The following is a 14,226-nucleotide window of genomic DNA, read 5'->3' as shown; positions in this document are numbered from 1 at the left end:
AACCCTCTAATTAAAGATAAGTTTATCATGAAAATAAAAACCATCAGAAAAAATATTGCTTTACAAACAAGTGATTTAAAAATCAACTTATATTAAAGACTTTCAGTTGTATCTATTTTCCATTCTATTGTATCATATATTATATAAATGTAGCTTCATTAAAATGCACAAATGTTAGTCTTGGAATCCAGTAGGCAGGAAAACAGATGGCAACAAACCCAAGGAACATCTGCATCTTTGGGGTTTTAAATCTCTTATTTGTTTGTAAGTAACAGTGACAAATTGAACATTAGAACAAAAAGTGCAGTTTTCAGAAAATCAATCAACATCAAAGATGTCAAACACTGTGATTCATAAAACTTTAAAGATAGCAATTATCTTGAACAGCCTCTTCAATCAAAAAAAAAAAAAAAAAAAGACAATTAGTGGCATTTCTCGAAGCAGGTTATTAATTAGTGCCAGTGGCAAGATGTGCAGAAGGACCATCTAAAGTGAATTCCTGTCCTGAATAAAAGGAAATGTTGGAGAACAGAGGGGAAAAGTGCTGAAACTGCAAAAGGCCCTGGAGCCCTTCTCTTGTGTGAAGCCTAGCTGTGTTACAAAGCCACCAGAAACAAATGGCATCCCCAGCAGCAAAGCCTTACATAAAGAAAAAAAACCCTCTAGCAGACTTTATAAATGGAGAAACAGCCAACAATCTTCTTTGGACTGCCATCTTCAAATTTATGGTTCTTTTTAAATTATTTTTAATTATTCAGGTCAAAATTTCTTGTCCAAACCATACTGATGTCAGATGAAAGATTCCTTCCATGATTTCAGCAGGCTGTGGGTCAGATCCAAAAACATCAAGCAACACATGAAGTGTGACTTGAGAGAGAATAAAAATACACTTGCAATATAAACAAGAGAAAGGAGGCACATGCGATTTTAGAACTTTGACTGCTCTGTTATGGATACCTTGAGTAAACTTGGGCAAGTCAGTTCACCTCTGTGTCTGCAGTCCCCATCTGACAGTGAGACTGGTGACTTTCTTTAGTAATTCTGCTGTTTCTGTGACTTTTCATGGGGAAAGCATCTCATTATAGGATTGTATATTGCTTCATATAAGATGGCACCAACTCCTCTGGACACTGCAGATACTGATAGTGTATAATAATTCTGCTGCTTGAGTGAGTTGATCCAAAGATGAGGATTTGAATGAGACTCAGCCTCATGTACCACAAGCTTACTCGCAGCGACAACCCTTACGAAGTCTAATCTGACAGAATGATGCAGTTCTTCAGCCTACGGACTGTGCCTTGCAAGGGCTCTGCCACTGCAGTAGCATTTGCACATAATTAGACAAAAGAACTAAACGTGCAAACATGGACAGACCCCTGATAGAAACTGCACCGAGTTGCACATCACCTCAACAAGAAAGCCTGGAATAAACTCAGCCCTCCCGATTTCCAGGGTGATGCATTAGCCTGGTATCTCTACAGTGCTCTTCAGACCATCAGAGTGCTGGCTGCATGCCCTTTATCTCCTCCAAAACTATAACCAGAAGTTCCTCTAGATTTGTGTGGCTTGGACTTTAAGCTTTCCTGTAGGCACACCTGCTTTCAGAGAATACTTATACGATCATTTTTCACATCTTTCTTGAGAGCTTAATACCATCTTGAATATGACTTGAAAGAGAAAACTCATAGTCTACAGTATAGATGTGTAAAACCCCAGGCTGTTTTTTGGTCCCTGTGACTTGTAATTTCTGAGCACCTTTCCAAAATCCTTGTCCATCACAGTCCAGAACATAATGCACAGCTTGTCCTGGCTCCCTGCTTATTTTCCCCATCCTAAGACAGAGCCATCACGTCAGGCACTAAGACTAAAGGGTCCTCATCATTAGTGCAGTATATTTACTGATCTCATAACCTGTCACTTCTCTGTACTGGCTGGCTTCATTCCCTTAGTGTAAACCACACTGCTTGTTGCAAAAGTAATCGGGGAGGTTAAGTAGCATCTTCTACAGACTAAGATTATAGGCTGTGGCTCAAATCATTCATTGAGTTCTGTGCACGTCCAAAGTTGATTGCATAACCAGGATCAAATACAGATCTCAAAAACAAAACAAACAGAAAAGCTAAACTTTTGTCTCAAACCATGCCCTTGCTTATCGAGGCAGTAGGATTAGGCAGGAGGGGCACACATCTCTATAGCAGCGGCATGCAGGAGTGCCATGGCTAGTGTCGAGCCTGCTTTTGGCCTCCTTGGCTGAAATGAGTAAATGCCCAGCAGGACTGAACCAGAGAAGCCTTTGGCATGAAACCAGAATGAAGCTCAAGTAGCTGAATGTATGGCAAGACGAACCTGTCCCCTGACCACACACCCCGTGTCATTGGAAAGCTGACGAGACCTATGGGAAAGACGCCACTCCGGGCATTCACATATTTCTAGGCATTATGACAATGCAAAAGAGGGTCTTTATCGCAACTGAAAACCATAGCAAAAACTACAAGACTGTAGGCCACATCTACTGTGGAAATGCCCTCTGTCTGAACTATGGGCGAGAGAAACAATGGTTTAGTTTTAAGTTCCTGCTCCTCAAGCAGATTTGTTGTTATTTCATTCAGAATAGCAATGTAGTCACATTAAGCATGTATAACTGCTTGGTTCACTATGGAAAATGTTTTTATTTTGGATTTAAACATCACACCCAGAGGTTTCTACTGAATTATCTTTGGATGGGATCCAAACTGGAAAACCTAACTATACAGCAAAGAAAAATTCTGGGCTGTTACTAAGCATACCACAAAAAACCCAAAAGCCAGAAACTAATAGGCTCAGGTAAAGAGAGGGAGATAACAACAGCAAGTTTGCATGTGGTTTGGGACAAATGAAATAATAAAATTAAGCTTATAAGTGATAAAGCACCATTTTACTGCAAGGCCATTCAGCAATTCTGTGAAGATTACCTCCAACAGGTGTGCTAGTATTAAGAACTTTCCCCCAAACTGTTCAAAGGCTGCCACAAAGTAGATGTACTCTACTATATCCATCATTAGGCAACTCGCTCCAACTTCAATGGAAATTTGAAGTGAACAAAGGGTGATGGCTGAACTAACCAAAAATGTTAAGGAATTCTTGGGAAAATCTACCTTAAATTTTGTGTATAATCTGTTTGCAGTTTATTCCAGAGTGTTTGACTTGCCTTTACCTATCTCTCATCTGAACTTTCATATATACTTAATATAGATTATATGATATAAATATATTAAAAGGATATAAAAAGACAGAGGAAAAAACAACAAAACCTTCAGGTTACAAAATTTAGCATTCTTGATCATGAAGCTACAGGCCTGTCAAGTGACTAGGTGGATCATGCAATTAATGAGAAGTAGGAGACCAGAATTTATATGGTTTGAATGCATTGAGAGCATTTTGAAAGTGAAGCAGTGTGAGATGCAGCACAGGGATAGGCTGGTTTCTTTCTGAACAAATAGGCCTGAATTTGCCATTCAGAATTTCACATTCTTGTTTAAATAAGAACGCCTTGAATTTCATATTCCAGGGACCCAGTAGGACAAAGCTCCTTTTATACTTGATGGAAAATATGTCCGTCAAAGAGTGATTTGGGCTGAACATGGGAGGAGTCTTCCTCTAAAAAATAGTCATCTACCTTTGTTGATTGAAGCGAATGCCTGATAATTACTTTCCTAGCTTGGATACATCCAAGTGCCTCAAGTCACTAGTGTGGGACAGTGTGACCTCAGTATTCACAACCACAGGTTGAGAGCTGGAAAAGCATGAGACCAAAAAACAAAGGTAGGCCAAAATCTTACGGAGTCCTTTAGAATTTAGCATCCTGAAACATCTACATTTACAACAATGTACTCAATCAACAACAGCAACACCTGAACTGCAAACTGTGGTACATTTTCATATTAAATGTACTGATAGGAAAAAACCCAGGAAGATAATTTTATCACATCAGAAAATTTCTGAAATCACAAAGTCATCTTTTTCTACTCTTAGAGATATTTGAACATCTGAATCAAAGCACTCTGAAGTCAAGGGCTTTAGATTAAACATAGGAACTCCACTACAATTAACTCTGCAGGCTTCCCACTTCCAAGACAGTGAGTTACCAACAGTGTCTTCTGCAATGAGTCTCTCTGGCAACTAGGATGATTTCCTGAGTTTGCTTCAGACGTTGTGCAGCTGCATTTCCATAATCCAGTTTTTAGAGCTTTATCTTGACACTGCAATTTCTTTTTCATTTTCCCTGAGGCTCAGTAAAATTCAGTCACACCTCTTTATATATAAGCATAACTTACATATTTTTGCTTCATCTGCAAATCATGATTTCCCTCCTCACAAAACCACCAATTATATTGTTGAAACACACCCATGAGGGACAAAAATATACACCACTCATGCCTGTACTATTGCCAATAAGGAAAGCTGGACCAAAAGGCCTGACAAAGCCTGTTGTTATATCTCTTAATTCATCACAGTTAGAAGTACATTCTATATGGAACTGGCTTGTCTCCAACACATCAGCCCTTAAAATGAAATCATCTTGATGAGCATCTGCTTTTCTACATAATTTGAAAACTTTCAAATGGCACATAATATTCAAATATCAAATCTGAAAGTCCAAGAGGAGCTGGCTGCTGAAAGACCCACTGCTGCAAAGATGCTCAACAGGCCAATGAGGGCCAAAGTTTTTCTATGGATGACATTTTTGAAGTGGTTTTAATCATTATCATGGAGAAATAAAAAAAAAAAAAAAACAAAAAACCCATTACCCATGGTTAACATTGTGGCTAGGCAATATTATGGTGAGAAAGGAAGCATGTAAGCATGTAATACACAGTAAGTTAAATCTCGTCTGGAATGAGTTGCCTCCAGAACTGGAAGCACGATAGCTGCATGAGCATGGCTCTGAGCCCAGACTAATTAGCCCTGCTGAGCACATGTTAACATGGCTATTTCGCTTCCGGGACCCAAGCTAATATGGCTGAATGGTAAAGCATTACACTGCATGGACAACTCAAATGGTTTTGGAGATAGATCAATTATCTACACAGTGATGCATTACACAATATAGAATACAAAGAATCTTAATGACCCAGTTATCCCTAGTCACAGTAAAGGCATGGCTAGACTATTTCCAGGACAAGAAAAACACCTCCTAACTTTTACACGCAAGCAGCCCCACGGCAGAGCCCACCAGCGACACTGGACTCAGAGTCAGGGAGGAATAGCTCCCTCCTGCCATTCCGGGAATACAAATTGCCTAAAGCACCAGACAGGAGGCAAGGTCGTAGCCTTGAACTCTGCTCATGTTCATGGCTTTGGAAATAAATCACATTACCCAAAGGTGGAATGCAGGGTGTGTCCTGGGCTCTCGACTCAGGAGCTCTTAAAATGATTACATTCCTGTGTGTTTAGAAAGTAGAGTTTAACCAAGAGGGCTGTGCCTAATTGCTATATTCTCGTCCCCAGGTACAGCGTGGTATACATGAGGGTGGAATGGCATACCAAAAAGAAAGACAAAGAGCTCACTTGTTCCCACTAGAACAAAGGCTGCTTCTGGATACTGAACACTTTGGGAAATATGGGAAAGCATTGAGGGCCAAAGTCTGATTTCTTGGCAGTTGAGGTCTTGGAAATTAGTCTCTAAGACGGCACGCTGTAACTTTTGCAATACATCACCAAAACTGTTAAAGAGAAGCTTGTAATACAACAAACGCTAACCGCTGTAATAATAAACAGGATTTTCATACTGCAGCAAGGAGACTGCCACTTTTGGCTAATTTCCACTCCTTTCCAATAGAATGAGGTTGTAACTATGAAAAAATGTATTTCTATATAGAAAAAAAACAAACAAAAACCCCAACAAACCTTCCTCCCTCTCCCTTTCTGTGACCTCCTGGAAGTTAGGATTTTCATTTCTGACTTTATTTGAGTGGGGAAAATAGGAGGGAAACTTAGGTCTTTTCTAGGGCTATATTTCTGCATATGTGAGGTTGTCCTTAAATAGAATTACAATTCTGTCATCATTTTGTGGTGGATATGTATACAAAAATGTAGCTGACTTGTTACTTGTCTGCAGAGGGCACAGTGCATGGATGCTGCAATTTTTTTTTCAAAATCTAGCTCAGTGTGAAATGACTGTGTCATGTATTTAGCTGATGCAAACTGGTTCAGCAGTGTGGGCTTGAAGACAATATAGTTGTAAAAGCTTATGACCATCCCTCTAGAAATAGAAATACGTGGCTCCATGCTCTTACATTAACATTCTTATGATCTTGTAATATACACATGTGTATCTGTATGTGTTTAAAAAAAACAAATAAATATTGCTGGCTAATATTAAATAGTATTTTTTCTTTTTATGTATGACCTTACTTGAAAAGAAAGCAAATAAACCAACAGATTACACTTTATGTAAATAAGAACATACCATAAGTAGTATCAGGTATTACGGAGAGGCAAATGACACTTTTTCTGCCTCCCTCAAACCAAAAATAGGAAACGCTGTTTGCCATGATAAATTACACAACTGGTTCTGAAAGTGACTGTTGAAAGCACTTCCTCCCATTTCATACTGATATCCCCTAGTGATATACAGAATGCAGATGACGTAAATCTAAATTAGTGCTATTTAGTGCTATAGTGGCTGCGTTATTACAACGCATGTTTCGAGATGGTAAGTATGGTCTTATGAACAGGACAAATGACAGCTGTTTGACTCTGGGTGAAGAGCTGCCAGCAAGAGTATTGTAATCTTCCGGGTCTGAAAGTAGCTGGGAAAAGGGAATGCTTTCCAGAGAAGATTTTCCCTAAGGGGGAGGATCAGTGAGAGACCATATTGTTAAGCCATTGAAAATTAGCCAAAGAATAGCTGCATTGACTAACATCTTTATTAAAAACAAAGTCTATTCTAATTTCAACATGTGTCTGTGCCATTAATGTACAGGAGCCCTAAGGCACAGTGAGGTAGAAAACAATTGAGTTCTAGCAGAAAAAAACTGGGTTCACACCAAGCAAATGGTTTCAGACATTGCTGGGCTCCTCCCATCTACTGTTATTCTCTGCTTGCTAGGGAAAGAGGCAAAGGCTTAATTTTATGCAGTACAGGTCACATTAATGAGACAGTGCAAGTAGAAATTGTTATGTTATCAACTGTTGCAACCAAAGACATTGATCCCATATCAGAATGAATTAAGCATAGCAGATGTTTTGTATCAGAGCGCAGATCCAGAGGATCTTAGTCCATAAACAGAGGAGTCTATTTGCATTTTTTGATTTATGTTAAATACCTGTAATAATTCTATTTTCATTGTAATAATTTGCATTACAATTTTTTTTTTATTATTATTATTTGCAGGTAATCAAGACAAATGTACAAAAAAACAGGAGTCTGAATTTTCAGGAGAATTCTGCACCCATTGGGAAGTACTCAGTAAATAAAAAAGACAGTGCAAAAGTAACATTAATAATAATCACCTTACTTATCAGTTTCCATTGTTTTGCTTTGACTATTAAAAATAAAATTCAAGACATTTTTTTCCCGTTAACATGATTACTCTACAAATTCAGTCTCATTTGAGGTACGATTACACATGGTCATTAGGATTTCCTTACAATACATTTGCTTTTATTAGGATATCTTATCTCTTTTTTCTCTAGGTAAAGGATGATGGAGATCTCTAGCTAATATATCTTAGTTTCCTATAATCTCTCAAGTGTCTTGGCTTGAAAATGTTGTCTACCGATTTCTCCTAATGCATTAAGTGCTTTCTCATAATCAGCAAATGCCATGTCTAGCAGCAAATCATGTATGTTTGCATTTCCATTCTGCCATTAATCACACTGCTGTGAAATACCCAACTAAAGACTATCCATTCTTTTGTCTGGCTAAAAACCTACTAACGAACTGATTTGAGAATGAGTTTTTTGTTTTCTTAACATTTTAGGTCAAGGACAGAAGGGTGAAATGGCTGTGGTCACTAAAATCTCAACTGGAGTTAGGAGTTTGCTGGACTGCAGAGCAGTTGTAGATTTACATATTCATACACGTGTCCACTCTCTGTTTTTCAGTGTGTACCCATTAGCTGAATGGGTGCTCTTCTCCTAGACACATCTTACTGCAAATCACAAACTCTTTTGTTTATTAATTTTCAAGCTTCTTAAGAGGATAATTTTCACTGCCAGCAGAGTCACATTGATCAGAAAATGCAAGTAAATGAAAGCTTCTGAACAAAATGTAACAGAAATATAACTAATTGTGTGATTGCTGTGGTGGTGTTGCTGATACCTTGTTCACCATGAGACAAACGCTTGCTCAAAGCTTATATTTACTAATATGAAGACAACTTTAAAGTCCCATTTTCCTGACTTTTGCCAGTGATTCCTGGGTACCTGGTTTCACTGAAGACCTAAGGACAGGATGGGAGCACTTATACCGACTGCTTCTGTGCCTACAGTATTATGGGACAAAGGAGTGGGTAGAGAGTGTCTGACACTGAAGTCAATAGACCATTCTGCTGTAGTGGGAAGAAGACCTTAGCAAAACCAGCAGGCTGTGAAACAGCAAACTCTACACTGACTGCCGTCTTCATATGTGAGAATTGGTTATCTTCTCATTGCCATTTGAGGAGGCTTCTGCCCTTGACAGAGATGCTTCTTCAAAAAGAGTGCAGCTCATGAAAATCTGAGTCTGCATTATGAATCCCATAGGGGCAGAAATCTTTCATAAGGGGGAAAACCAAGCATAATGAAAGAGAAAGTGAAGGGAGTCATCATTTAAAGGAGGTCAGGCACCAACCAAATGAAACTTTTTACACTGCAGCAGGCCTGGGTCCTGGTTTGTCCTGGTCAACAGGTCAAGGACTGCACTTCTTCCCAGGGGAAGAAACCTCTGGGCAGATGTGGGTGTAGCTCAGAAACTATACATGTTTTTAGCCTCCCTGACCCCAGCTGGTTAACAGGAATGAGCAGAAACAAATGACTGACCCCAGTTCTCAGTAATGCCCAGGAATGATGTACCTCAGTACCTTCAGCTAGGCTGAAGGGATGGGTTTGTATATCCCTCTATTCACTGGGCACTTTCCACAAAAAACCAAATACCTTGCCATTGTGTACACTTCGAAAAGTCAAACCTCACTGAAAGCTTACAAAACAAAGCAGGTCACTGTTGCATATCTTAAGGTCAATACATTATCATATAGATACAGGATTCTAATTTATAAGCATATTAGCTTTTTAAAAAGAGGTACACAGTCATTATCAAGTTTACTTTTCAGACGAGTAAATTTCAGATGGCATTAGTAAACTATGTTTAGAAAAATTACTACAATGGCTCAATGGGTTACAACATTATTTCTTTCTGATCTGAAGGGGAAAACAGATTTCTCACAGAAACAAACCAAACATTTTTTTTTTTCTTTAAGTAAAATAAAAAGACAGAGTCCTCACCTTACAAACTCTCCCAACTCGGGAAAGAATTGTCTTGTCAGACGTGCCACTATCTTGCGATATTTCTCGGAAAAAGAAGTAGATTTTGTCATCATCTGGGTTATAGGTGTCCGGGATGGGAAAAGTTCCAATGAATTTTGCTCCTAGAAGTTCCCAAAAAAAGGTTTTAAAAATCTGAAGAAAAGTCTTAATACTTACTACTAAATTTCTGCTTCAATATCTGTGTTTATGTTGCATCTTCCAGTGAAATAAAAAAATCACTATATAGACATGTAGTGGCAAGTTTCTTACTAAGTCCGAGTAAAAACCACCACAAATTCTGAAGTATTTACTCTTAGCGTGATGTTTTTGATATATCTTACTACCACTTGCATAAATATGCAGCACTGGCTTTCAGTCTCTGTTTGAAAATAGGATAACTCAGCAGAAAATATTGCCTACAAAAATCTTCCTTACTGCTCTTGCCACCAATACCAAGCTAAGTAGATTTTCTGGAATCACATGCTAGAATTTAAATTAATTTAATTACACATTGCAGCAGTTATGAGTACAGAAATACACTACTGTTTACTAGAGATAGCTTGCAAAGGAATGAAAGAACATTTATTGATCCATGTGGTTAAAAATTCGATATAAATGACAGCTTTCCCAAGTTAAAAGTTTCTTACATATCTGTGCTATAACAATCTTACTGAGTATATCTACCAAATCCAATACAGAGCCATGCTGGGATTCCCAAGTTAGCGCACCAAACTTCACAACTGACTGGCCAGTCGTAAGGACACAGTTCCTTGTTGTGCATGAAAACAGATTAGCTATATTGATGTAATGGTTTGTTTGGTTTATTTCAATCTGATTTTTGCAAGAAATGCTACAGCATGCCTTGCCTTGACATGCTGAGCTGTTATATTACTTCTGGTCTCTTCCAAAGCAAGCTTGGGTGTCTCTGCCTGCATCTTATAGGCATTTTCATTGGGCCGAGAATTTAATACATGTCTTTCACTGTCTTCGTCAGCTCCCTCATCCATGACCTCCAGTCCTGTTCTATCTGCTCACCAGTTGTTTTTTGGTTTGGGTTTGAGGGTTTTTTTTCTTTAAATTTTGCATTAAAATCAGAAATTAAACTAATTCCAGGGTTCCCTGACTGCAGCAGAACAGGCAACAACACTGTCTTGCACAAGTGAACTAAACACTTGGGGAAGTGATTTTTAAGACTTTCCCCAATGTGTTACAATAGATGAGCTCTTCTGAGGGCACTTGGATCAATGACGTTTTTCTTTAAACAGAAGTAGCTATACAAATACAGTGCAAAGAGACCATTGACTTTAGAATACATTCTTTCAGCAATAAAATACATAGTCTTTGTCCCCCATAAGCAGGCAGGCTGCAGTAGAAAGCAGTAAGGAGGATGGTGTAAGATGGCAGAGCAAACAGAGCACACTGGCAATATGTGGAGAATACTGTTACCAGCTTTTAATGTATCTTCATGCCTTTGTCCTTTTTATAATGAATGTTACTTTATATTAGCCTTGAAGAGTTTTCACCATGAACTCAACAGTACACACAGGACAAAAAGAGAGTCCTTGATTCAAAAGTTCACAGTCGATGGCTTGAGAGAAAATGGGATGTGTTTAGTGTTGAATGTACACCTTCATGACAGAAGAGTAAATTTATGGGTCAAAATAGCCACAGTGCCGCTTCCATTTTAAACCTTTCTGACACTAGAGAATGTCATCAGCAGAAAAATGAAACGATGCAGGCATCAAGCTCTATAAATTTAAGTTAGGATTTCAAAATGAGCTTAAAGAAAATATTCAATTACCCCTCAGGGCCTGTAAGGCTACTTTGAAGATTAGATTTCTAAGCGTGAATAAATACATAAAAATGCTTCCGGTATGATTTCTTAAATATGTGGTTAGCTAAATAGCCATTTAATAAGAAAACCTGTGAAATACTTCTATAGCATACTTTTGAGTTTCACATAGGGTTTTTTTTTTTTTAATCTACATTCACAGAACAAAACTCTTAATATATTGGGTTTTTTTAAATTAAATTTCATTGCTTTACTTGGCAAGCCAAATGCAAAAACAAATGTCTCAATACCAATTCCTGGAACAGATATAGAAGAATCTCTAACAAATTAAAGGAACACAAATATTTAATGATTTTCAAGCACAATTGAAAACACTGAAGTTGAAAGTTAAATCCAAACAAAAATACGCTGTAAAAGATATGAAGACAGAGAGACTGAAAACAATTTAATGAAAGAGATCATGATCTGAAAAGCACATTATGTTCTGCAAGTGAGATCTCTGTCTTGTCTTTTGTAATCCATCCATACAACATAGAAAAGTATGTTTAAACCAATGGTGAATTAGGTTTGTGGATTCTTTGCATGGGAAACAAATTATAGGATGATGAATTTAAACCACTGTTTGTTTTCCCATACACACAGTTGCTGCCCCCCAATTGTTTCAATAGAAGGTTTTCCCACATATTAATTTCATGGCTAGATTGTATGTAACCAAACAGGGGATTAAAGGCATCACGAGCTCTGACAATAGATGGTACAATAAATTCAGGTGTTACTTGTGCTTTTTTAAATATGCTCTTGTGGCCTAGTGGGAGGACCTGTCACACCTGGTCCTTCACTGCTGAGTTCGCTGGAGTGGTCATGTTTGCTGTTGGTTACCTGCTGGCTAGCACAGCCTTCTAACGCCAGGAGTGGTTTTAGACAGTGCAACCATGCATGCCTTAGTAAGACCTACAGAGAAGTAAGACTCATTGGGCTCAGAAAAAGGGGACAGCAAACAAATAGCAAATCCCAGAACAGGAGGAAATGAAAAAGCAACAGTGGGAGGCAGCAGCTCTTTGTAGTTGGGCTGCCAGAAATATGTAGCATGATAAAATACAAAGGATAGTGCTCATCTCATTTACCTTTTACCATCTAGAAGTCAAGCTCCTAACCTATACTCATCCAGGTCCTCTCTCAGAGAGGTACACAAGGAAGAAAGTGACAATGAATGATCCTTTTTTAAGAGAGATTCCTACGATAGGTAGGGTGAGTCATCCTCCGGGAGTGTCACTTTCTCCATAAATTACAGACGGAGACAACCGAAACGACTGAGCTCAGACAGGATGCTAACTTTTGCCTTTTAGAGCTAAGTGAGCTGAATCCCATCCAAAGTTCACAGGATATAAAGAAGTCATTGCCTGCAAGTCTTTGCCCTGGCAAAGACGACTAAATTGCAATGAAAGAAAAATTTAAAAAAAGATGAATGCAATTTAGTGAAGCGCTCATTCCAACTACAGTTTTAGCTCCCTATAAAGGAGGGAGGAATGTGCAGCTGTTTAGTGCATGCCTGTATGTAGGGCTCGGGTATCCCACCACGGGACGCCCTCCTCTGCCTGCTGGGCTGGAGCAGGGCAGACTGTTCCAGTGGGTGGCTTTGCCATCCAGAGCAGGGTCACCAGCCCCACGTGTCTCATCCCCTGCCCCAGCCATGGGAGAGGCACCTCCGGTCAGCGGCTGCAGGAGTGCCTGATTCTTCAGCTCTGCAGGAGAAGAGCTGTAGTCTGAGCAGAGGCAGCATCCCCTCTGTCTTCATTGCCACCGCGTGCAGGAGTATGAGCCTGTGTGAGGGTGAGTCATGGGAAAGATTAGCTGCCTTCCTCCCTTTCTCCATTGTGGAGCTGCTATTCAGTCATTGAGATTAAGACATGTCTTAATTAGTCAAGATAGGGATGCCCTGCAAGGAACTGGAAAGTATCCTACGCATTTTTCCCTTATGCTTTGTCTTTCCCTCCCTTCCCTCAGGAAAGGATAATCCTGTTTCCAGAAACAGAATAAGACTAAACTTTAAAAATATTAAGGTGCATTATAGCAAAACTTCCTCAGCCCTCTGGAAAAAAACAAGTTATTCATTTTATGCTTATCCTAAGTAAAACATGAGTCATGCCTGGAAATAATTTATTTCTAACATACAATTAATCAAGTATGTACAACTTTTCCTGGAGGTCTAACACATATTTGGTGAATGGGTAGTAGGTTTAGGGAAGAGGGGATTTAGATGAGATGGGAGTTTTAAACCTGAAATCAAGTAAATTTCTTTATACCAATATTGGCTGAAAGAACAAATGTATGTAGTTGGTAAAGGTACACAATAAACCAGAAATATACTGACTACCCTATGGCTTATTGAAGAAATGATCCCGTAATTTAGAGTTGCACTCAAAATTTTCTCCAAGCTTAAAAGGACTGTTTCAAAATATTAAAAGTACCTAGCTTATATCTATGCTTCTTAGTATAACACTGCATGTATTGTGTATGTGAAGTCTTAGACAGAGCGTGGCTGTAGTTTTTTACATGGCTGGAAACAAGGTAAACCTGAAGAATATATGGGGTCTTCAGCGTTTATGCCATGTGGGGCAATTTTCACATTGCAGTCTAACACACTAAAGCTGTTTTTCAAACCCAGACATATTAATATATTATTCTCCTTAGAAAACTTTCACAAATACAGATGCTTTAAGTGAAAACAGAATAAAAAAATAATCAATCTAAAAGAAACAAGAAAGGCAGGTGCCCCACCCAGCCTCCAAATTAAAACACATAAACAGTTCTCAAACCTTTAGTTTATCCTGTGTTCTTGTACTCATCCCTTGCCTCAAACTGCTCATGAAGAAACATTAATAGCATAAAGAAATATTCGGAATTGGATATTTAAGCTATAAGTTCTTCTGGGCTGGGAACTGAACCCT

General features: G+C 38.7%; 1 protein-coding gene across 1 annotated transcript in view; it reads right to left on the bottom strand.

Annotated features, from left to right (window-relative positions):
* SEMA3D (semaphorin 3D) overlaps positions 1-14,226 on the bottom strand; it is a 111,739-nt gene that overhangs the window by 41,492 nt on the left and 56,021 nt on the right. The window contains exon 8 of the mRNA XM_075728101.1: positions 9,466-9,608. Coding sequence (XP_075584216.1) covers positions 9,466-9,608 — 143 coding nt within the window. The remainder of the gene's footprint in view (positions 1-9,465; positions 9,609-14,226) is intronic.

The sequence above is a fragment of the Pelecanus crispus genome, chromosome 1 (assembly GCF_030463565.1).
Source record: "Pelecanus crispus isolate bPelCri1 chromosome 1, bPelCri1.pri, whole genome shotgun sequence".
Taxonomy (NCBI): Eukaryota; Metazoa; Chordata; class Aves; order Pelecaniformes; family Pelecanidae; genus Pelecanus; species Pelecanus crispus.
This window is presented reverse-complemented; position numbering and strand designations above follow the sequence as displayed.